The following is a 27,003-nucleotide window of genomic DNA, read 5'->3' on the forward strand; positions in this document are numbered from 1 at the left end:
AGTGGCAACACTGTAGTGTCGTCCCTTTCAAACCAATTTATATATGAAAACGGGACAACACTACAGTGTTGCCACTTTTTAATTTCTACTCTTTTTTGCCAAGCTATAAATCAATTCTAATTTAAGATTACATGAACTCACCATATTCTAACAAATAAATACATTTCATTTCTCAAGCTTTTTTTTATTCTACGAGACACTCAACAATTTTGCCTATTGCCAGGTAAGCCTTTTAAATAAAAAAATTGTGACATGACTTGTTAGTGTGAGTCTAAATTCCGTCTTAAAATTCACATTTATAGTAATAATCACCATCTACATCGGTCCAATCAACTAGCTTCCTATCATGCCACATGAAAGTACCCTTTAAGTCTGGCGACGCGTCCAACACTAGGTAAAGTATGACTTTAGCAGCTTCGTCTGGCTCCATGACGCCTCCGCCTTTTGCCATGTCCGTCTTCACATGCCCTGGATGAACGGCGTTGATAGATATATTCCTGTCAAAGTATTTTCTCTGCTGTATCATTGTTAAAGCCGTCACCGCGATCTTAGACACCCTGTGTTCAGCATGCTTCCCCTCATCTGCGAAATCTTCTTTTTTAAACGTTCCATTTTTCACACTATCCAAATATTCATCGACGAAATGATTGAGCTGTTCTGTAGTTAAATTTTGATCCAGCAATCTGTCCAACCATTTCTTATTTTTTAAATTTGATAGATGACCGCAAGCGCTGGTAACGTTCACGACTCTAGCGCCATCTCTTAGGAGCGGGAAGAGGTGTTTTTCTATCGTCAACAAACTTCTGTAGTTAACGTCGATATTTCTTTTCGCACCTTCGTAGTCTGGGTAAACTTGACCCAGATCCATGATGGCGGCGTTGTTGACTAAAACGTCTAAGCCTCCGTGTTCTAAATTTAAAAAGTTAGCCAACTTCTCCACGCTTCGTTCGTCACTTACGTCAAGTTGATGGAATTTTGGTTTTAATCCCAATTCTTCTAGTTTTTTCACCGCTTCTCTTCCTCTGTTCTCGTCTCGTGCTGTCAAATATACTATTCCATTGAATTTTTGACACAATCCTTTGACAACAGCGAATCCTAGACCTTTATTTGATCCAGTAACAACCGCAATTTTTTCCACCATTTTGTATCTGACGTTCGTTCGTTGTAACTTTCCGTGAGTTAATGAAATTATATTGTTTGCGTTTCGCTCGTGTTTGTTTAATGACGATACATTGAATTAACATCTTTATGTTTTTACACTTACAGTTGGTATTCGATTGCTATCACTGTAAGTATAGTTTAGGTATTTGATATCACTTACATTACAGTTGAGAGTTTTTAATGATGTCTAATCATTAGTAAACAATGTATACTATATAGGTATCTATTTATACGTACATTGTGTGTAATCTAGCTCGGCCCACTGTAACACCTCTGATAACTTGATAAAGCATTATTACTCGTATAACTACATATCTTTGCAGAGCACATTCCATAACCCATAACATATTGGCATATTTGACATTGATAGGTTACGAGTATATGTGTTTATAGTACTTATAGTTTATTCTCATTTTAGGGTTCCGTTCCCAAAGGGTAAAAACGGGACCCTATTACTAAGACTCCTCTGTCCATCTGTGTGTCTGTCTATCTGTCTGTCTGTCTATCTGTCACTAGGCTGTATCTCATGAACCGTTATAGCTAGACAGTTGAAATTTTCACAGATGATGTATTTCTGTTGCCGCTATAACAACAAATACTAAAAACAAAATAAATATTTAAGTGGGGCTCCCATACAGCAAACGTGATTTTTTAATGGTACGGAACCCTTCGTGCGCGAGTCTGACTCGCACTTAGCCGGTTTTTTTTACCTTACAATATAGGTTGTGGTGACACTTATAAAGGGTTCAAGGATGATAGGACTTTGACGTCGACAAATTTAAATTCACAACACTCAATTATACCTACATATTTATGAGCTCAACCGTACCAAATAAGTTTTAGGGAAGTAAAAGCAATGTTGTCGACCTAGCTAGGACCAAAATATTTCGCGCTGTTCCCGACTTAGGACCTTGTCACTGTAACCGGCACCACAAGTTTCAACTGCAATATAAACATTGTTTTATTTCGACAAAGTCCTAGAGCCAATCACCCGGAAGACTTGGCTCAGATGGGTGATTGTGTGAAGAAATGATTATAATTTGCTTTTTGACGTGCGGTTAGCCTTGGGCGTCGTTGGAAGGGTTCCGCCATACTTGTGATTCCGCGACACTAAATTGTGATTGCTATCTAGACTGCCAATTGTTTACAGGCCAATTCGAACGTACATTGACATCAATGATATTGGAATCATATCAGTTAGCTGTCGTTCGCCCGGGCGTATCGCTCGCACTAATGGCTTCTTTACACGATGGACCAGCGCTGGACCAGCGAGATGGCCATGCGATGGTTGAGAGCACGTACTATGTTGTGTGTGAATTGGTCACGTGTAGGTGCGTACGACGCACTATTGCTGGCCCACTTTTGATGCGCGGACGAAAATCGCCATAAGCCATCCGATACCAGTACCCTCTCTACACGCTGGCCCATCTTAGTGGGCCAATATGATGGTCCATCGAGTAGAGGAGCTATAATACTTTTGCGGAGAAGTCTGAGCGAAATGAACGCGCGAATGATAGCTATCTGATATGATTCCAATATCATTCTAATCTACTTAATGTAAAAGACACGAGGTAGGTAAGAGGAAAGGAAAATAGGAAAAGTGGGTGGGCTGTGTGTGTGTAAGAACAAAATTAAAATGAAGAGATGACGAACGACATAGAGGAAAATAGAGGTAAGGGTGATATTCCACCTGTCCAATTTCTGTGTCCACTCTCAGTGCGTCTCACTCTGTCATTAAAGCAAAATGTGAGACGCAATACACATTGGACAAAGCAGTTGTATAGGTGGAATACCAACCTAAGGTAGGAAAAGGCAACCATCTCAAAGTAGGTACCTAAATGGGATAAGGGTAAGCGAAAGCGAAAGGAAGTAAAGGATAGTGGAAATCTCAATTGTAAGTAAACAAAATAAGATACACTTATAGCTAGCGGAACCCCAATTTACTTAATAAACTTCATCATCATCATCATCTCAGCCATAAGACGTCCACTGCTGAACATAGGCTTCCGCCTTGGACCTCCATACGTACCTTTTCATAGATAACCAACCCGACCCGCATCCAGCGTCTTCCGGCGACCTTAATAAGGTCGTCTGTCCATCTTGTGGGTGGACGTCCTACGCTGCGCTTGCTAGTCCGTTGGTCTCCACTCGAGCAATTTTCGACCTCTTTTAAAAAAAAAACTTACTTAAAAATAATTAAGGAGTACCCCGAGTACCAAGTGGCCGAAGACCGTCTGGACGCCCTAGGTACCGCTGGAGAGACGGAGTGCAGAAAGACCTTAGTGAACTCGGCGCCGTCGACTGGACAGAAACGGCTTTGGACAGAGTAGCATGGCGGTCTTTGGTGTCGGAGGCCAAGATCCACTTCGGGTCGGTGCGCTACACCAGTAAGTAACTAAATGGATATGAAATAAAACTATTGAAACGGATTATATTGAATACATACTACATCCCGACGTTTCGAACCCTTTAAAGCGTTGTAGTACGTATTCAATATACGCGATATAATCCGTTTCAATAGTTTTATTTCATGAGTAACTATCGCGGTAACCGAAGACAATATTTAATGGATATGGCATAGATAAGGGAATTTAAAGTTAACCCGAAGTATGATATCTTAACCCCAATTTACTTAATAAACTTACTTATAAATAATATTTCTGATGCGGAATGCCGCGAACGCGTAAACAGAATGCCGATAGCCAAGGTCGAAATCAAGTGTTTATTTAAATTTAAAATACCTATCCAGTGCATCACTGACTTGTTTATTATTAAATATCTAACTAAGGTAAACGTACTAGTGCTCGATATGCTAATGCCCAATAGATGACACCTTGCTGTCACCTCTATTGGCAATGACTTAAGATTCAAGATGACATGTACAGTATGTACTGGGACCGCGTCGAGCACCAGTACGTTTACCTTATACAATGTCGTAGAGTGTGATTGATTGGTAAAAAATAAGTTGATAAAGATTTATTTCAAGTAAGATACCTTCACAATCTAAAAATAATAAGTTGAAATCCGAGAAATGATCTTGACCTCAGTAGTTCGAAAAATCTCTACAAACATACAGGAATACTCGAAATAAAATACCTATACCTTTTGACGACCGGTCTGGCCTAGTGGATAGTGAACCTGCCTGTGAAGCCAATGGTCCTGGGTTCGAATCCCGGAAAGGGCATTTATTTGTGTGATGAACACAGATATTTGTTACCTACTGAGTTTTCTATGTTTTCTAAGTATTTATAATAAATTGGTATGTATATTATATTATTTGTATATCGTTGTCTAATACTTAAGTACCCACAACACAAGCCTTATTAAGCTTACTGCGGTACTTAGTCAATTTGTGTAATAATGTCCTATAATATTTATTTTGTTTATTTATTTATACCCACTCTAGGAAAGAAAATGAAACTAATAAAAACGATTATCGTTCCAAAAAAATTGTTATTTAACTGTACAGCGAATTAAATAATTTCAATAAATTTTCCGTTACCTACTGATGAAGTTAAAGTGACTTCACAAAGTTTTTGACTCCCCCCTCCCCCTTGTCACAACATGTAACATTTTCTTGACTCCCTCCCTCCCCCTAAACGCGTCTTCTTCTTCATTCACGCGTTACGAGTATGGCATTTTGCCACGGCTCTTGGGGTCCGCTTGACAACTATTCCCATGATTTGACGTAAGCACTAGTGTTTACGAAAGCGACTTCCATCTGACCTTCAACCCAAACTAAACTAGGCCTTATTGGGATTAGTCCGTTTTCCTCACAATGTTTTCCTTCACCGAAAACCGACTGGCAAATTTCAAATGATATTTCGTACATTAGTTCCGAAAAACTCATTGGTACGAGGTACGAGCCGGGGTTGGGTTTAAACCCGCGACCTTTGGATTGAAAGTCGCACGCTCTTACCGCTAGGCCACCAGCGCTTCCCTCCCCCTAAACGTGTAATGTAATTAATGGATGAGCCCTTTCTTTAAGCAAATAAATATCTATGTACATTGATTGATTATCAAAAATATCATTGAAAGGAGAGTAGAGGCAAGGAGACGGAGGGGGAGACCAAGAACGTACATATCAAGTAAAGGAGAAGGTCAACGTCGTGTCGTATCAGGCTGTCAAGGAGAAGGCAGAGGACCGACATGCATGGAAATCGCTCCACCGACAAGAGTCTAACTCTTAAATAAATGACGATGATTGATCATGTCATCATCTCATCATTACAAACGTATGATCATAGCAATTGTAATTCTGGTGCTACGTTTACGTGACAGTTTTTATAAACTACCCGCCACGCTCTGTATGCATGGTTAATATTGTTGACAGAATTTTCCTTAACTGCTAATGTACTTATATACTCGTACGTGTTGAAGACCAGGATGTAGCCAACGGCGGGAATGGAGGAAAAATGGGGCATTTACTATAAAATTAGCAATTTGCATAAAGTTGCTAGAACAGACAATAGTTATTTGTTTTACAAGGGGGCAAAGTTGTTGTTTCGCTCATGCTAATATTGATACTCGAGCAAGCGAAAGATTCCAAAATTGAACAAACTCTGCCCCCGGGGAGCGAAACACAAAATTTTTCACCACACCAACCCGAAGCAAATATTAAATGTAAAATATCAAACAAAATCAAATCCAAATGAATGTTATTAAATATTTATCATCCAAAATCATCATTTAAAAGTCAATTCTACCAGCAAACAAGAAAACAACTCAAAATTTGCATTTGATTACTTTGCCTCACATGTGAATAAAATGCTACTTTGCTACCAGTTTTTGAAGTGCAAAGTAAGCCTTTCCGAGCTGGTGTGGTGAAAAAATATTTAATCTAAAAAAATGTGATAAAATGTAGGGAGCGTCAGCCACATATTTTGACTAAGATGTAAAGTTTGTGAAGTTAGGGTTTGTACCTAGAGTTAGAAGCTTGGCTCTACAAGAGATCTGATAACTTTTTAACCGTTGCGAGCCTTATGGCACAGAATAACTAATAGTACTACCGTACAGAAAGGAAACTTCCTACAAAACCGAAGTTTGACAGCGGTTTAGGGTCGAATCATGCTGTCCTTTTCTAATATATGGCACTATCCCTTTCGGCTATTTAGGGTTGTCAAAATTCAAGCCATTATCTTATCTGTGGTCGTGCACGCAAAGGGACTTCAAGTTGTGTCAACCCTAAAGATTGCTCGGAGCAATGCTGAGCCGAACGGAGCCGAGTTTGCCCGAAGGGAGGAGTTTCGCACCCGTAACTCTACGGACTTAAGAATGACTCACGCTAGACAGGCCGGGCCGGACCGGAGCTTCCGGCGCTTTCGTTTTCTATGGAAATCATCACGTGATCACCCGAGCCGTCATAGAAAATTACATGTCGGTCGCCTCGGCCCGGGCCCGGTCTAGCGTGAGTCATCCTTTACTGACCATAATTAGCTTCTTACTAACCGCCTCAGTTAAACGGTGGACCTATAGAACAGTTGTACCTCAGTGTGGCTTTACCACTTCCAGTGCTTTGGTTCTATAACGATACCCATAACGTCTCCGTGCGTGGTTTACATAATCAAATTCAAGCAGTCAAAATTCGTTTTACGTGGTTAAACTAAACGATATAGAGATAGATAGAGATCAACGATATATTTGTTGTTATAGCGACAACAGAAATTTATATATCATCTGTGAAAATTTCAACTGTCTAGCTATCACGGTTCATGAGATACAGCCTGGTGACAGACGGACAGTGGAGTCTTAGTAATAGGGTCCCGTTTTCACCCTTTGGGTACGGAACCCTAAAAATACCAAATATGCTCCTCAAACGCAAACAAAGGGTACGTAGATAAGTAAAAACTGATTTTATTCTAAATCAGTCTTAATAACAATTCGATAAAGTTTATAATCGTGACTAAAATATGTATTTATGATATATATTAGTAGCCACTTAACGAAAAACCGGAAAAGTGCGAGTCGGACTTGCCCACCGAGGGTTCCGTACATACATACATACATCACTGGCTCAGTGACCCAAAGGGGATCTTGGCCTCTGAGTCCTCTGACACAAGAGAGCGCCATTTGCCCTATTCTGCGCAACTTCGCGCGAGTTGGGTAATCCGAGGGAGGACAGGTCTTTTTCGGCTTCGTCACTCCAGCGATATCTGGGCCGCCCGGACGGACGTTTTCCGCCCGGGTGCCCCACATACGCTCTTCTCACAGCACGAGGGTTCCGTACTTTTTAGTATTTGTTGTTATAGCGACAACAGAAATACATCTGTGAAAATTTCAACTGTCTAGCTATCACGGTTCGTGAGATACAGCCTGGTGACAGACGGACGGACGGACGGACGGACAGCGGAGTCTTAGTAATAGGGCCCCGTTTTACCCTTTAGGTACGGAACCCTAAAAAAACCGGACAAGTGCGAGTCGGACTCGTCCACCGAGGATTTCGTACTCATCATGTGTGAAAATTTCAACTGCGTAGCTATCACGGTTCATGAAATGAAATACAGCTTGGTGACAGACAGACGGACGGACAGCGGAGTCTTAGTAATAGGGTCCCGTTTTTTACCCTTTGGCTACGGAACCCTAAAGAGCTATAACTCACTAGAGCTAAAAAGCTACAAGTCACGATATTACGCGATGAATTCGGACACCTATTCGAGTTAAATATGTTTGATCTCACGTTGGCACGAGTAAAATTCGCGCGAACTTGCTATAATCGCGTAGTAGTCGCGTTGTATTAGGACGACCCCTTAAGGCGTGTCCAGATGGGGTAAATTTTACGCCAATCTGATTAAATTGTCCGATCAAATTCGGCCATGCGGACGCAAATGCCAATTTGGCTCGCCGAAGTCAACCGTCGATTATGACCGATATTACCGATAAAGACCTGGTAAAGGTCGCGGGAGTCCGCTGGATGCGGGTGGCGCAAGACCGGTCATTGTGGCACTCTTTGGGGGAGGTCTAGTCCAGCAGTGGACTTCCTCTGGCTGATATGATGATGATTACCGATAAAATGGGGTGCGGATGCAAGAATACGAATTTGTGAGGTTAGTATTCGCGTTTGGGGCCATTTTGTTATTTAGAGCGCTCAAATATCACCATAAATTTAAAATTGGTGAAAGTGGCCTTTGCGTCTGCGTCCGCACCACCTGATTTGATCGGACAATTTAATCAGATTGGCGAAAGATTGTTCTCGTCTGGACACGCCTATAGTCTCATTATAGTTATTAAGTTATTATCCTCGCCACGGTTGGCGGTTGCCCTTAAACTTGACAGTAGCACATCGGCACGCGCACGCGTTGCATGTTGCGCCGGAGTCGCCTATTGCACAGTTTGAGAAACTCTCGCGGCCGCGTATTTAATGATATACTCTTTATAGTACAGATCTATAATACTTTTCATGAATTAAAGTTCAGTTGTTTTTATTTTTTTTGAGTTTTTACAATAAACTTGTTATTTTTTTTCTCAAACTGTGGTCTGTTTTTTTCTAATTCTGCATGTTGCATTTTTAATCATCGTGTGTGTACGATTATATGGAAAGTAGGTAGAGACTGTAAGTACTGTAGTGAGTTATAGATACGCTGCATTAAAAAATAAAGGTGACATAAATTGTAGGTAAGTTTTCAATGTTTATAATAACATGAATTAAATTTAATAAGTTTAACACATATCAGTGAAAGAATAATGATCAAAGTCAAATGGCGTTCTAACAGTTCTAATCGTCTGTCGAAAGATGTCAGTAAATGTACCGTAGCTACATAATTTACCATATGACAGTAACTCTCCATTTCAAATTCTCTTTGGTGTGACTCAGCAAAAACAACTACATGACAATAGCATTATGTAATGCTTTAATCTACTTAAGATCCTAAACACACATCTCGACCAAACATCTTTATTGATGATAATAGCATCCGTGTTTATCGCGTCAATATTTACTGACTGTAAAACGGTAGATCTTTGTAAAACGCGTTTAATGTATGTTTAATTAAGTAACTTTGCTGTGTTGATGATATGAATATGAAGAGTTATTTGTTTAACAAGGGAGCAAAGTTGTTGTTTAATATTGTTTACTTCTCGTGCTAAAGAGACTCGAACAAGCGAAATTCAAAAGCATCACAGTTCGTCCTGCTAGCTAACGTGACGCAACTCAACATTTGCATCAAATTACTTTGCACTCTGGAAGATGAAATGCTACTTTACCCATTGATTTCAAAGAATAAAGAGACATTTCTACAGACTAGGTGGAAATGCTATTGCATTAGTATACAACTGCTAACAGTAATCAGTGGCGGATTAACGAAGATATACCAATAGGCCAGTTCGAGTTTGGGTTATTCGATCTGTTTCGGATATATTATGATACTAAAGATAAATATAGTTTTGTGGGTTCACAATCAAACCACTGTGTATGGTTCATAAACTGTATTTAAATTAATAACTTTACAACTTCTGAGATATTTAATTACACAAACGGGTCTACCGCGATATAATTTCATTGTTTTTACCTTTAATTCCGACGTTTCAGCTGAGTTGCACCAGCTGTGGTCACGGAAAGACCAGACGGAGAGTGGTGTGGACGGATTATATCGCGGTAGACCCGTTTGTGTAATTAAATATGTGTACAAAACGCGAGAGTTTAAAGTGTTAAACTTCTGAGATATAACTAATAAGATAAACGTATATAATTTGCATTAGACATGAATGAGTTTTCTCACTGACGTGTCGACATAAGTATAATATTCTATGGCAAAGAAACGGCCAGTGCGGGTTGGAACCTCTGTGGTTCCTACAGTTTATTATTTAAGTAGGCATATTACAATGCGCTTATGAACGTCAAATAAGAGTGAATTGAAAAAAAATTGAACATTTTTTTTTTTTTTTTATTGGAAAAAGGTAAACATTTGACCACAATCTCACCTGATGGTAAGTGCCGATGCAGTCTAGGATGGAACATGCTTACCTAAAAGATGTCTATTCACTCTCGATTTAAAGAGATCCAAGTTATAGTGGACTGGGAATAGATTTGCAGGAAGTGAATTCCACTCCTTAGCCGTTCGCATGATAAAGCTGGATGCATAGCGCTTAGTACGAATCAGTGGCAGAGTAACGACGTAAGGGTGAAACGCAAGTCCGCGTCTAGTCCCACGGTGGCAGAACGGAGATGGGGGGATTAGATTATGTAATCCCATCGCACACTCCCCGAAATGTATCCTGTAGAATACCGATAAACAAGCTACCTTTCTACGGTGTTCAAGGCTCTGCAGTCTAGCCTCTACCAATCCCGCATCTCCAATAAGCTTCCTAGCGCGTTTGTCTATGGAATCTAAGGCGGCTAGCTGATACTTGGCGGATCCATCCCAAAGGTGGCTGCAGTACTCCATACACGACCGGACTTGAGCTACGTAAAGCTGAAGGAGCTGCCCTGGTGTGAAGAACCGCTTGACCTTAGCGAGGACGCCTAATCGTCTAGCTGCAGATTTGGCCAGAGATTCAATATACGCCCCAAAGTTCAGGTTAGACGAGATACTCGTGCCAAGTAGCTGAAGATGGTTGGATATCGGTACGGATACATCCCGGAAAGTCGGAGTCAGGCCGAATGGACTCCGTTTGGCAGAGAACAGACACGCCTGCGTTTTGGTAGCGTTGAATTTGACCAGGTTTGCGTCACCCCAATCGGACACTGCCTTAAGTGCCAAATTCAGACGGTCTACCATAGCTCGTCGACAAGACTGTACCTCCTCTTTTTTGGCCCGAGCATTGGAGAGATATCTGTCCACGACAGTGCTATCGTCGGCATAGCCAAAAGTATCTGGGACATAGTTAAGCACCTGTAATTAATCTAAAGTTAATTGATTCCATTGTGTTACCACAGTTAATAAGCCATTTCTATTTAAGTCAGATGCATGAAAGTGTGTTAGCGTATGCTATAGACTTATATGTGTACGAATTAAGTACAATACAATACAATTTACATAGTTAATTTTCGTAACACAAATGAATCAATTAAGTTAAGACTAATCACAGCTTCTTAACTGCGCTTAATTACGTACAAATTATTTGCAAGTCACTCATAAAGCTACACCGATTCCAACCCTTTACCTCTGCCTCGAGAAGATTTAAGTCCCCTCTCAATTGGAGGAGGGTATCCCAATATGGGACCGGCAACAAACTCGGGACACATCTTTTCAAAACATTACATCTTATAATTAACATGCATTACGAGTTAATAAGCAAAAATACAATTCAAGTTACTATAATACTGATCTATCAGTGTCAAAAGTGACGGTTTTGGTTGAAGAAATGTCACTTTTGACACTGAAAGATCAGTTTCACATTCACACCCATTGGAAACAGAACGAATAACTAAAACTCGAATTGGCCTGTTACCGAAAGGATTCAAATGCCACTCTAAGTCCATACAAAAAAAAAAAAACAACGGGTTGCACTCCGGGAGTACCGGCAGAAGTGAAAACTCAATGACATTGTAACAGTTTTTCGATCAGGTCACGTGTCCGTCTTACGTCTTACGAATCTTACGATCACGTGACCTGTCGCGAGTTTAACATTTTTTCCCCATCACAAAAAGTGCACAGCGCCGCTAAAGAAGTTTTCACTTCAAAAATGCCACTAGCGCGATATGTGCGCAGACGCAGACGGTTTGTAGACGGTGCATGTTTCGTACCGCCCGCGCAGCGGCGCGCGTACATCAAGTTTAAGGACGCACAGTGAGTAGGTAACATAGGTTAATAACACAGCTTGACACTGAACTACTGAGTGAGGGTCTACCGCGAACCCCGTTCGACGTGTTGCCTCTCTGTCGCACTTGTAAATTCGTACCTAAGTGTGACAGGGAGGCAACACGTCGAACGTGGGCCGCGGTAGGCCCTCTGGCGCCCGATTCAATTTCAACAACTTGGTGGTTTTGATCGTATTTTGATACGACCTTGATGATCGCTCACGCTGATTGGTGCATGCGAAATGAAGTGTAAGTCGTCATTTAGAAGCCAGTTCAAAACTATCGGCCGTATTAGAACAATACTTATAAGATGTCACAGCGATACGATACCGGTATGTAAGTGTCAAAAGTGACGTTTTTGGATGAAGAAATTGTTTAACACTTAGCTATGTATTAAGTATAGGGGGCTTTTCATAAATTACGTCACTTCAAATTAGGGGGGGGGGTCTGGACATCGGATGACGGTAGCATGAAGTAGGAGGATATGGGGTCATTTGAAGCATGATTTTGGATGATTATAGGGGGGGGGGGGGTCAAAAATCGCCAAAAATCGATGACGTAATTTATGGACAGCCCCTAGGTACATTATAGGTGCATTATATTGTTACAAGTGCATCTTTAGGGTTCCGTACCCAAAGGGTAGAAATGGGACCCTATTACTAAGACTCCGCTGTCCGTCTGTGTCTGTCTGTCTGTATGTCTATCACCAGGCTGTATCTCATGAACCGTAATGGCTAGGCAGTTGAAATTTTTACAGATGATGTACCTATTTCTGTTGCCGCTATAACAACAAATACTAAAAACAGAATATAATAAATATTTAAGTTCCCATACAATACAATACAACAACCGTGATTTTATTGCCGTTTTTTGCGTAATGGTAAGGAACCCTTCGTGCGCGAGCCCGACTCGCACTTGGCCGGTTTTTTATCATCTTACTACCCACAGTTAAATACCTATGTACAGAAGTAGTGCATAATTATTTTCATCATATTTTCACGGAAACGTACGAACGTGTCTTGCTATTTCAGCCAGTCTCGGTACAAAAAGTACCTACTGAGGTTGACAAATACGAACGATTCCGAGAAAATACGATGGAAAGCAATTATGCACTACATCTGTATACCGGGTGTGGCCTGTAACATGAGCAAAAAATTAAACTGTAGGCTGTACTCCTCATACTGACCAACATTTGTTCAGCGACTTTTATAAATAACTTGTGGTTTGATTTTTATTACACTTTAAAGTTTATTCTAAGACGCAATGTATTGCGAATCTTGTTATGTTTAAGGCGTGACAAGCAACGTCAATCACAATAATATGGCGCGGCGATGGCATCCATTGAAGACAATATTTATTTTGTATGAAAAATAGGGAGTCTAAATACTTCATAATTTTTAAAAGTTGTTGAACAAAAGTGTCACCGTTTGAGGAGTACAATCTATGTTTTAATTCTTTGCTCGTGTTACAGGCCACACCGTGTATAATAAATTCATTAATTCAACGACTCTCAAAACCAGAAACAATCAAAATTTGAATACTTTTCTCTTTGTAACACGCGGAAGCCTAAACACTAAAAAAACATTCAGCTCATAGTTTAAAACAAATCTAAGGTAATTACAGGACATTGTCTGTAATTATTTTGCAATACAATGTAATGGTGCCATTCTTTTGTTGAATTAATACTTTTCCGGGATAAAAAATGTGCAGTTTGTACGTATAAGCATCTGCAGTTTTTATCGAGTTTTTATATCGTTCACTTCTGAGTGGAGATCAGAGATAAGTAAAAAATATGGACTGGTTGTCGCTATACTCTGTATCTTTAGGTATTTAAATAAAAGTAAATAAACAATTTGTACATTTTCGGGTAGTTATAACAATTATTGAGCAACCGAATAATACAAAACCGCCTGGATTCGTCACTGAACGACCTGACTTTAACCTACATTATTTGATCATGTAATGTTTTCATCTACCCTCAAACACTCTTAAGTCTACCACAAAAGAATTAAAATTCGTCTTTTCGTAAACACTGGTAAACCCTACTTCAAAGATTGTAAAAAGTACACTGCTGTTACCCACGTTCATACTATACCTTATAATAGGGGATATTACTGCAATGTTCTGCCGCCAGAGTGCAGCACTAAGCTAGCTAGTAAACCATAGAGTAACTTATACATACTGTGCCTTAAACTGTTTTTTGACCAGTTTTCACAGACAATAAAATATGATATTGATGCATCAAGGCGGTTTGTCAACAAGGGCCTACCGGGAAACGCGAAAATCGAAATTTAGTTATCTGCCTCTTTATCGCTCGAATATGCAAGAGTGATAGAGAGGTTAGATAACGAAATTTAGGTTTTCTTGTTTCGCGGCCTTCGCGGGAGACCCCCAGATTGTGATGGATTGTGGTAGTAGCGCCACCTACGCAGAGTTTCGCGTAATATTCCCTATTGGGGAATATTTCCTTTGTCTAATGGATAACATTAGATCCTCTTTTCCCTAGTTCTCCCACTTGACAGTACTCATTTGCAGTCTTTACCAGCCAATTGTCTTTCTGGTCTTTCATATAATGAGCAAAAAAAGAACAATAAAGGAATTAATCTACCAATTAAACGTGTGCATGTGTTGTATGTTAAGATTGTTAAGAAGCATCTCAATTTATAACGAGGAAAATGTAACAGAAACCTGCAATAACCTTTAATACAAAAACGGCCAAGTGCGAGTCGGACTCGCCCACCGAGGGTTCCGTACAAATTTAACTTTTTTTTAATTTTGTATTTTTTAAATTTATCCCTGTACTTAAAATAAATAGAAATAAATAAATACTATAGGGACACTCTTACACAAATTGATTGGTAAGCTCAAGAAAGCTTGTGTTGTGTGTAACAAGTTGTAACTCAGACGACGATATATATAACATACAAATACATATAAAACATCCATGACTCAGGAAAATATCTGTGTTCATCACACAAATAAATGCTCTTACCGGGATTCGAACCCAGGACCATCGGCTTCATAGGCACTAGGCAGGGTCACTATACCCACTAGGCCAGACCGGTCGTCGTCGTACTTGTAGTGTAAGACGATATTTCTTGCCAAATTTCATAGTTCCAGGCAGGGATGTAACGGATGTGGTTTTATCGGAACCGAAAACGGAAACAGATGTTTTCAATTTAGTTTAACGGAACCGAAAACGGAAACGGAACCGAAGACGGAAACGGAACCGAAAACTGAACCGGAACCAGAATCGGAACCTAACTTTTTAACGATGTAGTCGTTTTCCTCTTTCTAGAATAAACCTTCAGACAAAGTTTACACTTAGCCGGGTCCCCACTAACTTCATCAAAATAGTTCCAAATCGAACTTGATTTCGGCTTCATTGTGCGTTTTTAGGGTTCCGTACCCAAAGGGTAAAACGGGACCCTATTACTAAGACTTCGCTGTCCGTCCGTCCGTCCGTCCGTCCGTCCGTCCGTCCGTCCGTCTGTCACCAGGCTGTATCTCACGAACCGTGATAGCTAGACAGTTGAAATTTTCACAGATGATGTATTTCTGTTGCCGCTATAACAACAAATACTAAAAACAGAATAAAATAAAGATTTAAATGGGGCTCCCATACAACAAACGTGATTTTAGACCAAAGTTAAGCAACGTCGGGAGTGGTCAGTACTTGGATGGGTGACCGTTTTTTTTTTGCTTTTTTTTCGTTTTTTTTTGCATTATGGTACGGAACCCTTCGTGCGCGAGTCCGACTCGCACTTGCCCGGTTTTTTTTACACACTAACATTCACCACACACACTACACACAGTCAGTAGTCAGTACACAACAGAACACATACGATTTTAATTTTTTTAACACGAATAAAACAAAGTATACAAACAAACAACAAATTAGCGTAGCACGTGGCAAGCGGGGCGATGAGCGAATGAGTGGTATGAATCTGTTTGTTTTTGATGTACTTACGCCGCCGCCGCGCAAAGCATTGACATCCGTTACAACTTCCGTTTCAAACATAACGGAACCGGAACAGAAACGGATGTGTAATACCAAACGGAAGTTCCGCCTTAACGGAAACGGAACCGGAGCTCCGTAACATCCCTGGTTCCAGGTCAACGGGAAGTACCTATAGGTAGGTAGGTATTACCCTATAAATTTTGATTCCCTTGAGTGTCGAAATATACCTATAAACGTTTTTTGCGGCATAAACGGCCGTATCTTTTTTTTACGTTAACTTAAAAGTTTGATTTTTTCACAGTTTTAAGGAATTGTAGACCTGAGTATATGGTTTAAATTTCAACTTGATACCTCCACGCGTTCCCGAGATAAAGGGTCTTGACGGACAGACGGACAACAAAGTGATCCCATACTTAAGGGTTCGTTTTCCTTTTAGGTACACAAAACAGTTTGAAATATCGTTATACTCTTAATCATTTATGTACATCCTTAAAGATGTCATAACAATTACAATTAGCGCGCGAACTGTAGCGATGAATAGGTATATGTACCTATATCTCTATATGAAAAAATATTTCAGGGTGGCAGATACTTTTGGCGTATTGTTTCATCCGCTATTATTGCTGCAGACTGTACCGTGAGTCATATCGCCTTTTCCATCAGTAAAGATAAAGAATCCTAGAACTCATACTAACGGCGCGATTCGGGAAATGAATTAGAGATTAACTAGATACGATATATTTCATTTCATTTCATTTCATTTATTGAATGCCAACCATGGTATTACAAGGTGTTTACATACTATAATAATAACATTATAAAGTACAGCATGGACCCTGCTAGGGCGTGACAAATCTTAAAATATAACTTAACCTAGGAAAAAAAATTAAAATTTACACTTAAAACTAATACATATTTTCAGCTCCGTCATTCATATATTCTTCGAGAGTGTAAAAAGCTTTAGATAATAAATATTGTTTTAATTTTGTAACAAAAATAGTGTATTTCTCTTCAGCTACTATGTGACTAGGTAAGTTATTGTAGACTTTCATCGACATGGAATGTGGTCCGTTCGAGATCATTTTGAGTTTGGCTATTCCAATCGGCACCAGTTTGTTCCTTGGCCTCAAGTTATGGTTTCCTTTATAAAGGTCTTTAGCTTGGGTATAGAGATAAAAATATTTCCGCACGAATTTGCATGACTCGAGAATGTACAAGGATGTCAGTGTTAGTATTTTGAGTTTAATAAAATGGGGTCTACATGATTCGTCCACGTATATATTGCTCAAAATTCTAATGCATCTTTTTTGGATTAAGAATAAGTCAGGGGCATTAGTACTATCGCCCCATAAAATAATGCCGTATTGTAACCACGCTTGCGCAAATGCATGATAAGCGGAAGTTGCTGTAGTTAGGTCCGAGGTTTTTTTAATTTCTTTCAGGGCGTAGAGATCGCGGTTAGAGATTCTTTCAGATCGCGGCGCCAGCCGCCATAAGGTACCTTTTGCCGTGGAACGTCACATATCTTTACTATTTCATATCTAGTGAATCTCCAATTCATTTCCCAAATCGCGGCGCCAGCCGCCATAAGGTACCTTTTGCCGTGGAACGTCACATATCTTTACTATTTCATATCTAGTGAATCTCCAATTCATTTCCCAAATCGCGGCGCCAGCCGCCATAAGGTACCTTTTGCCGTGGAACGTCACATATCTTTACTATTTCATATCTAGTGAATCTCCAATTCATTTCCCAAATCGCGGCGCCAGCCGCCATAAGGTATCTTTTGCCGTGGAACGTCACATATCTTTACTATTTCATATCTAGTGAATCCCCAATTCATTTCCCAAATCGCGGCGCCAGCCGCCATAAGGTACCTTTTGCCGTGGAACGTCACATATCTTTACTATTTCATATCTAGTGAATCTCCAATTCATTTCCCAAATCGCGGCGCCAGCCGCCATAAGATACCTTTTGCCGTGGAACGTCACATATCTTTACTATTTCATATCTAGTGAATCTCCAATTCATTTCCCAAATCGCGGCACCAGCCGCCATAAGGTATCTTTTGCCGTGGAACGTCACATATCTTTACTATTTCATATCTAGTGAATCCCCAATTCATTTCCCAAATCGCGGCGCCAGCCGCCATAAGGTACCTTTTGCCGTGGAACGTCACATATCTTTACTATTTCATATCTAGTGAATCTCCAATTCATTTCCCAAATCGCGGCGCCAGCCGCCATAAGGTATCTTTTGCCGTGGAACGTCACATATCTTTACTATTTCATATCTAGTGAATCCCCAATTCATTTCCCAAATCGCGGCGCCAGCCGCCATAAGGTACCTTTTGCCGTGGAACGTCACATATCTTTACTATTTCATATCTAGTGAATCTCCAATTCATTTCCCAAATCGCGGCGCCAGCCGCCATAAGATACCTTTTGCCGTGGAACGTCACATATCTTTACTATTTCATATCTAGTGAATCTCCAATTCATTTCCCAAATCGCGGCACCAGCCGCCATAAGGTATCTTTTGCCGTGGAACGTCACATATCTTTACTATTTCATATCTAGTGAATCTCCAATTCATTTCCCAAATCGCGGCGCCAGCCGCCATAAGGTACCTTTTGCCGTGGAACGTCACATATCTTTACTATTTTTCATATCTAGTGAATCTCCAATTCATTTCCCAAATCGCGGCGCCAGCCGCCATAAGGTACCTTTTGCCGTGGAACGTCACATATCTTTACTATTTCATATCTAGTGAATCTCTAATTCATTTCCCGAATCGAGCCGTAAACCTATGGGTTAAATGTTAAATAATAATTCATGATTTGCAGCTATATGGCGTAAATGCAGTTAAACGTCAATAGTATGTATACATTGTTCTCCTTTATTTTAACGGACTAAGGGCCCGATTCGGATTTTGTAATAGACATCGCCAAGATACGATAACGATATGTTTAAGATCTAACCTGTCAGTTTTGACATTTCCGCGATTCTGGAGATACTCTTGAACGATTTCCACAAGATATTACTTAAAGATCTAATTCACATCTAATATATATCTAACACGATCTATCTTAAAAGTGACATTGGTTGCCCGAATAGCGCTGCAAAAGAGAACTAGTTGAAATCTAAAGTATAACGTATCTAGAATGGATCTAGTACGTGTCGTCTCTTGTGAATATCTTGAAGGTCGAATACGGCAGTAAGATCCATTAGTGTTGACATGTTTTTGAACGTGATGTACTTTGGAAAACCCTTTTGAATGCTAGAAGTTGGAATTGAATAATAAATGACTTATTGGAAATGTAAATCTTGTGATACGCATATAAAACAAATCTATTGTGCACAAATCATAGATCACCTCAACTAGATGGAGCGTTATGGGACATCTCGTAGCCATCACAAATTTAATAAGGGCTTATTAGTTCCTTATGGTCGCCGCGCACTTGCGAACGGCGCCCGATGACCTTTGCAAGCATAGAGAAATATAGTAAAAATAGAGTGCTCACTCCATACATCACTTTTGGTACCAAACTGACTATTATTTTCGTAGTCGACATCTAGCATCGAGTAGCGGAATTATCGGTACTGCTACTCGATACCTACTAGATGTCTCTCGTGTGGCGACTCACGAAAATCGTGTTGAACACCAATTTACAACTAATATTAGAAGCAGAAGGAGTTGAAAATAGAGTTCCGGTTAATCCGGTTATAATATTAGCTGAAAATTGTTGAGCATTAGACTTTTCGGTAGCCGCTACATCTATTGTCAAGTAGCAGTACTGATAAATCCGCTACTCGATGCTAGATGTCGACTACGAAAATAATAGTCATTTTGGTACCAAAACTGATGTATGGAGTGAGCACTCTATATACTTTTTTCTCTATATTTGCAAGTGTCGTTTTCAGTTTCACGAAAGACGGAAAACGACCCTTGCAAGAGTCATCGGACATGAGGGCCTACCACGAACCGCGTTCGACGCGTTGCGTCCCTGTCAGACTTACGTACGAATTTACAAGTGCGACAGGGACGCAACACGTCGCACGTGGTTTGCAAGCGCCTGGAGACCGCGTGGATCTAAAGCCCTATAGGCACAAACATAACCCACACAGACATAGGTACTTGCATGGTATACACATACATAAACAATTAGTAATTAATATCCTTCCCATACCTATACAAATAAAAGGTAAAACATAAATAATCGCACAATGAAGCGCCATCTACTTTTAACTAGAGAGTATGACTTTTTTAGGGTCCGTACCCAAAAGGGTAAAAACGGGACCCTATTACTAAGACTCCACTGTCCGTTCTGTCTGTCCGTCTGTCCGTATGTCTGTCACCACTGTCACCAGGCTGTATCTCATGAACCGTGATAGCTAGACAGTTGAAATTTTCACAGATGATGCATTTCTGTTGCCGCTATTACAACAAATACTAAAAAGTACGGAACCCTCGGTGGGCGAGTCCGACTCGCACTTGTCCGGTTTTTTTAACACTCTATTACACTTAATAACTCTTTGATATGGTTGGTATTCTTTATGGTAATATGTTATCCGATACGCGTGTCCGCGCATGTAAAGTGCCTGATACATATCCTATGGGTGTACCAAGAAAATACCTATACATTGTGACGCACTTAGGCAAGAGGTACTTCTTCTTCCTATATACACACAAACACACACACACACACACACACACACACACACACACACACACACACACACATACACGCGCGCGCGCGCGCGTAGATGTAAATTAGGTTTTTTAAGTTAATTTAAGAGCCAACAGGAGTGGTCATTCCTCCATACAAGCGTACTCTACTGTTTCCTCCGTGGTTTTTAAAGCTAGAGCAATTATTTTTTCAACACAGATTAATATTGTCAATATCTGTGTCGGACCGTTTTGCTTTTTTTGATATTTTTGATTTTTAAGGCGCTAGAGCCCTTCAAAAATGGCGAAAATGGCCTAATTGACTATGCCGCAATGAGAGGCATGGTATTCAAAACTGATATCAGTTAGCCAAAAAAGCAAAACGGTCCGACACAGATAATTTTATTTAATCATTTAGATTTCCAAATTTGGTTAAGTTTTGGAGGAGGAAACAGTCGAGTACGAAATCTCGATTTTTGACATTTTTACGCAGGATTTTTCGTTGATAGGTGCTTTGATTTGACTCACAACTGGTGAAGCTTGATTGCCAATGGAATGATTCGCCACAGTAGTGTGCGATTCGCCCTTTAAATGTAACAATGAATGGTGCCTTTTGTTACATATTTGGCACGATGTGGTGCTTTTACAGTGTTTTACCGAATGATTGTTGCCCAGACAATTCAAACACAACCCTTGTGTTTGCACAAAGTTACGCTTGCTATCAAGATCCCTATTAATAAATCCTTGCAGCTTCTAAGACGGTGATTTTCTTTCCACAATGCACAACTTGTCTGAGCTACATGCAACGATTGATTTATTTGATTACTGTGAGAATTAACAAAAGTGTTTGATTTTGAATCTAAGAACTCCAACGAATGGTATTTGGATTCCAAAAACTCTTTGAATTGTTTAATTGTTGGCAAATTATTGTATCTGAACTCGATACCAATTCGCTGACCTTAGACTACCATTGCTTCCTACTCTCAAAATCTAATATCTGGCTAACAATATAAATTATCATGACATCCAATGTACCAGTGTCAATACCTAAGGCATTGCCCTTTCAAGGCATTTATAGTTGCTGTTGTGCCATCTAGTAATTGCACTGGAGGACTCGGTTGAAATGCTTTTTTGACCGAAAAACCGCTGTAAAATGCTATTGACAAAAGATGACTTTCGCGATGCGTACAGAAACGTCAACAAGTAATGATATTACCGCGTCCATATTGACAATAATGAATTGAAATTACAAGTTGAAGAGTTCCAAAAAAAATCCAAATCCAGAGATAGATGAAAATAAAAATGTTCAAAGTCCGTTGAAAATTTATAATTGAGTCGTAAATAATGTTTTGGAACAAAAGGGTATCATTGCCCCAATACTTTTGTTGAAGGTGTACGAAATTGGTCACCTTTCCCCTTTTTTAATTTTTCCGGGGGGTACAAACGTATACGATTTCCCCCTTTGCAAATTTTGTTGTAAATATTATTTTGATTATTGTAAAAGGGATTGTGGGAAATCACGTCATACTCGTATTTTAGTCGCTAATCGCCATGACCTGCCTTGACCTTAACCCGTTCAGCACTAGCGCTAAGTACAACACATAACCCTAATTACCTACAACAATGTAAGTTAAATCATTTTTAATCTCTAATCGACATGACCCGTTGACATCCACCTTAAAGGGGCCCACTGATTAACAGTCCGCCGGACGGTATCGGTCTGTCAGTTAGAACAAAATTTTGACAATTCCGAACAACTGACAGGCCGATATCGTCCGGCGAACTGGTAATCAGTGGGGCCCTTAAAAAGTTAAGGTGAATCCCTCAGTAATTTTTTTGTAAATGCATTTTAATTTGAAGTAAGTATTTTACACATTAGGCACGTGTACCATCAACCGTAAAAGTGCATGGCGAAGAGTTAAATAATTCATAACTCGAAGACTACGAAACATCGGCCAACGTACATGGGATATATTCTGATAGCCCACGACGTGAGCAATCTAATCTCAAATCTTAAAGGCATGGGTATAGAGATTTTTTTATATTCATCAGAAAATCAATCATTTTCATTAAAAAAACTGTCGCATTTGATGAAGTGGAACTGCTGATGATGATCAGAACAGAACTCTTCAACGACGCACAGTTCACGTTTGGCGATTTGTCCTCTTCGTTATGTTTGTTAAGCAAGTTAAGTTTTTAAGCCACATTTTTGTCAAGTTCGAGTTCTGATGATGGTATCCATGAGGAATCGAGGGAACTAATCAAATCTTAAAGGCATGCGTATAGAGATTTTTGTATTTTCACCAGAAAATCAAGCATTTATATTAAAAAAACTGTCGCATTTGATGAAGTGGAACTGCTGATGATGATCAGAACAGAACTCTTCAACGACGCATAGTTCACGTTTGGCGATTTGTCCTCTTCGTTATGTTTGTTAAGCAAGTTTAGTTTTTAAGCCACATTTCTGTCAAGCTCAAGTTCTGATGATGGGATCCATAAGGAATCGAGGGAACTCCTCGAATATTAAAGGCATACACATAGTGATTGTTGTGTTTTTATAAACAAATCAAGCATATACATTGAAAACTGTCGCATTTGATGAAGTGGAACTGCTGATGATGATCAGAACAGAACTCTTCAACGACGCATAGTACACGTTTGGTGATTTCGAATTTCGATTTTGACTTGGACTGGGACCCGGACTCGGACCCAGACCCGGACTCGTACCCTGATCCGGTTCGGACCTGGACCCGGACTTAAATTTATTTAGTTTTATTACGGATTTAAAAGTACTTCAAATTAAAATGCATTTACAAAAAATGTGCTGAGGGATTAACCTTAACTTTTTAAGGTGGATGTCAACGGGTCATGTCGATTAGAGATTAAAAATGATTTAACTTACATTGTTGTAGGTAATTAGGGTTATGTGTTGTACTTAGCGCTAGTGCTGAACGGGTTAAGGTGGATGTCAAGGCAGGTCATAGCGATGAGCGACTAAAACACGAGTATGACGTGATTTCCCACAATCCCTTCGTTGTCAAATTCCAAATAAAGATTTTCACACCGAACATAACCGAACGTTGGAAGCATTTTACCGTTTTCAAACGATTTGAAAACGAATAAAGTTAAGAAAAAAAACACCGACTTCTATGGGGCACGGTCCCGGTGAAAGATTATGGTAGATGGTGCACTATGTAGAAAAGGAGGTAAAACCACCCACTTTTCTAGTAGCATTTCGTTTCTGTAACGGTCGCAGTTCTAACCTAACCTAACCCACTTAACGCCGCATGCAGTGCGGTGAGCGGGAGGGGTTTGGCATCATCATACTTTGTACCTACATTTGATGGTAGGTAATCATAGTGGGTTATTTAGTTTAGGTATCATAGTGGTTTTCCGGGTCAAGGTCCGGGTCTGAGTCCGATTCCGGGTCCGAGTCCGAGTCCGAGTCCGAGTCCGAGTCCAGGTCCGGGTCCGAACCGGATCCGGGTACGAGTCCGGGTCTGGGTCCAAGTCCGGGTCCCAGTCCAAGTCAAAATCGAAATTCGAAATCACCAAACATGTACTATGGATCCCATGTTCAGAACTTGAGCTTGACATAAATATGGCTTAAAAATCTAACTTGCTTAGCAAACATAACGAAGAGGAAAAATCGCCAAACGCGAGCTATGCGTCGTTAAAGAGTTTCGTTCTGGTCATTATCAGCAGTTCCACTTCATCAAATACGACAGTTTTTAATGAAAATGCTTGATTTTCTGATGAAAATACAAAAATCTCTATACGCATGCCTTTAAGATTTGAGGAGTTCCCTCGATTCCTCATGGATCCCATCATCAGAACTCGAGCTTGACAAAAATATGGCTTAAAAACTTAACTCGGTTAACAAACATAACGAAGAGGACAAATCTCCAAACGTGAACTATGCGTCGTTGAAGAGTTCCGTTCTGTTCTGATCATCATCAGCAGTTCCACTTCATCAAATGTTACGTTTTTGAATGTATATGCTTGATTTGTTGATAAAAACACAAAAATCACTATATGTATGGCTTTAAGATTTGAGGCGTTCCCTCAAATCTTAAAGCCTCAGAACTTTAACTTATCATCAGAACTGGGTTTTGAAAAAAACAGGACCAATCTGTATGCATTTACATACAATTAAAAAAATAATTTTCAAAATCGGTCCAGTAATGACGGAGACGACCGAGAGACTCCATATCTCCAAATAAAAAAAATAAAAACATACAACCGAATTGATAACCTCCTCCTTTAGGCGTTGGGAGCCATTAGGAAGTCGGTTAAAAACACTGCACTTCCCTTTATATCCGGTTCGAAGGACCATGCTTATTCATAATTCATGCTTAAAATTGGTGTATTTCTTCGTGTAATGTTTACTAATTTAAATAAAATTCCGATGATTATATTAAAGAGCGACTTATTTTATTGATATGACCATTGGATATGACAGACGTGAGTGATTCTGTGTGACACAATTCTTTTTAATAATTTAAATTTAATATTATGTCATTATCACATGCTTAGGTACATTAGGAACGTAAAAAGGTTGCAGTCTGAACACCTATGTAATATTATTATATTGAGTTCGAAATAATTTTATAGCATGTCTTATAGTAATTATAGCAAAGTAACATATCGTAACATACTAAATTATATTATGGACTAGCTGACCCGGTGAACTTCGTATCACCTATCTATATTATGTCTCCTTTTGGCACGTCACGGATTAGCCTGGCACACGCTCGGAATTTTATGTAGGTACGGAATGACATGTGTAAGCGAGACAGCACCATGCATTTGTAGAGCGACGTCCCGTTCCCACCTGTCATTCCGTACGGAAACCGAATGAAAATTCCGAACGCCTGCGGCCAGGCCTGAAAAAAATTGTTCTCGATTAATCCCTCTACTATATACAGGGTGATCAATCCAAATGGGTCAGTATGGAGAAGTCAGAAACTATAAGAGATAGCGAAATTCTTAGGAACCATGGCGTCGATTTTAGATTTAATAATAATGGCATTCAATTTATTTTTTATCTATCATACATAACCGGGATTCGAACCTGGTCAATTATTTGTTTATATGGCAGCTTTTAAACGACGCGTGATAGGTGGGGGGTGCTCGACCAAATATCATAGAGGGTCCCGAGACAAAACAAACTACATAAAAAAAATCTAAATGGCGACTTTATTTTTTTCTTCAAGTTGGTCTGAGCGCGCTGAGATTTGGCATGCGGCGAGCATGGGGGCCCAAGATTACCATCCAAAAAATTTTTTTGGAAAAATCCAAAATGGCGGCGGACACGGGCAAAGTCAAATTTTCAAGTAGGTTAAGCGAGCCCAAATAGCGAGCTTCAGGCCGGGAGGCCGAAGGCCGACCCCGGCGGAAGGCCGAAGGCCCGGAGCTTCCACCCCGACTCCCAAAACGCGAGGCCGAAGGCCAAGCTGCTTGAATGCGGTGCTTCCAAGCGTTCTACCAAGTCAACTGTCTTTATGAGCGAAGCCGGCGGGCCGAATGCCCTGATTGAATGATAAAAAAATGAATGCCAGCATTATTATTAAATCTAAAATCGAAGCCATGGTTCCTAAGAACAGATTTCGCTTTCTCTCATAGTTTCTGACTTCTCCATACTGACCCATTTGGATTGATCACCCTGTATATATAATCCCTCTCGACCCCCTTAGAAGATTCTCAAGTACACTATTAAAAACAAAACTTCGCTCCCGATGCAAATTTTCCACCGTTTCTTCACCGTTCTTTCATTGGGGATTATTACAAACTTTCAATGAAAGGCATTTTAACTTCCTTACCCGAATACATTTCTAAAAACGCTGATACACTCAAATTCACTATTTACAGAAAATTTCATTTCCGATGCAAACTTTCAACCCTTTTTTCACCAACTTAGGGAATGAATTTTCAAAAACGGTGATATCAGATGCCTTATTGCCAAGTTTCAAGTTCCTAGCTTGAATAAATTGGACCACATATAAATTTCTAACCCCGTTTTAACCCATTTAGGGAATGAATTTTCGAAAAGATGAAATTATTTTTCTTGAATTCTAATACATAATATGCTGTTATACAAAGTTTCTAGTCCCATACTAAAAAAAAAGTAATTAGCTCCATACAAATTTTCAATCCCCTTTTCACCACTTTGGGAGATGAATTTTTAAAAACGATACTCTTCTTGAATTCTAATAATATGCTGTTGTACAAAGTTTCAAGTCCGGAGCTCAAAATAAAACTTGAACCCCATACAAACTTTCACCCCCCCCCCCCCTTTAGGGGTTGAATTTCCAAAAACGTTTGATTGTAATCTGCTGTTATACCTTTATAAGAAGTTTTTAAGCAAAATGGATTAAAACTTTCAACCCCTTTTTAACCCTTTTAGGGCATGAAATTTTAAACACAAAAATAAAATTTGAATCCCATACAAACTTTCTACTCCGTTTTAACCCTTCAA

The 27,003-nt window shown here is 39.8% G+C and overlaps 2 protein-coding genes across 2 annotated transcripts in view; one reads left to right on the top strand and one right to left on the bottom strand.

Annotated features, from left to right (window-relative positions):
- Nucleotides 1-207: 207 nt before the first annotated feature.
- Nucleotides 208-1,217, bottom strand: LOC134800449 (carbonyl reductase [NADPH] 1-like). The gene has a single exon (XM_063772911.1). It carries the CDS (start codon nucleotides 1,139-1,141, stop codon nucleotides 284-286), a length of 858 nt encoding a protein of 285 aa, XP_063628981.1. The 5' UTR covers nucleotides 1,142-1,217; the 3' UTR covers nucleotides 208-283.
- A 7,410-nt stretch (nucleotides 1,218-8,627) lies between these two features.
- LOC134800771 (phospholipase A1-like) overlaps nucleotides 8,628-27,003 on the top strand; it is a 619,586-nt gene continuing 601,210 nt past the window's right edge. Inside the window, exon 1 of the mRNA XM_063773319.1 lies at nucleotides 8,628-8,772. The gene's annotated coding sequence lies outside the window, so the exon portion shown is untranslated. The remainder of the gene's footprint in view (nucleotides 8,773-27,003) is intronic.

The sequence above is a fragment of the Cydia splendana genome, chromosome 20 (assembly GCF_910591565.1).
Source record: "Cydia splendana chromosome 20, ilCydSple1.2, whole genome shotgun sequence".
Lineage (NCBI taxonomy): Eukaryota > Metazoa > Arthropoda > Insecta > Lepidoptera > Tortricidae > Cydia > Cydia splendana.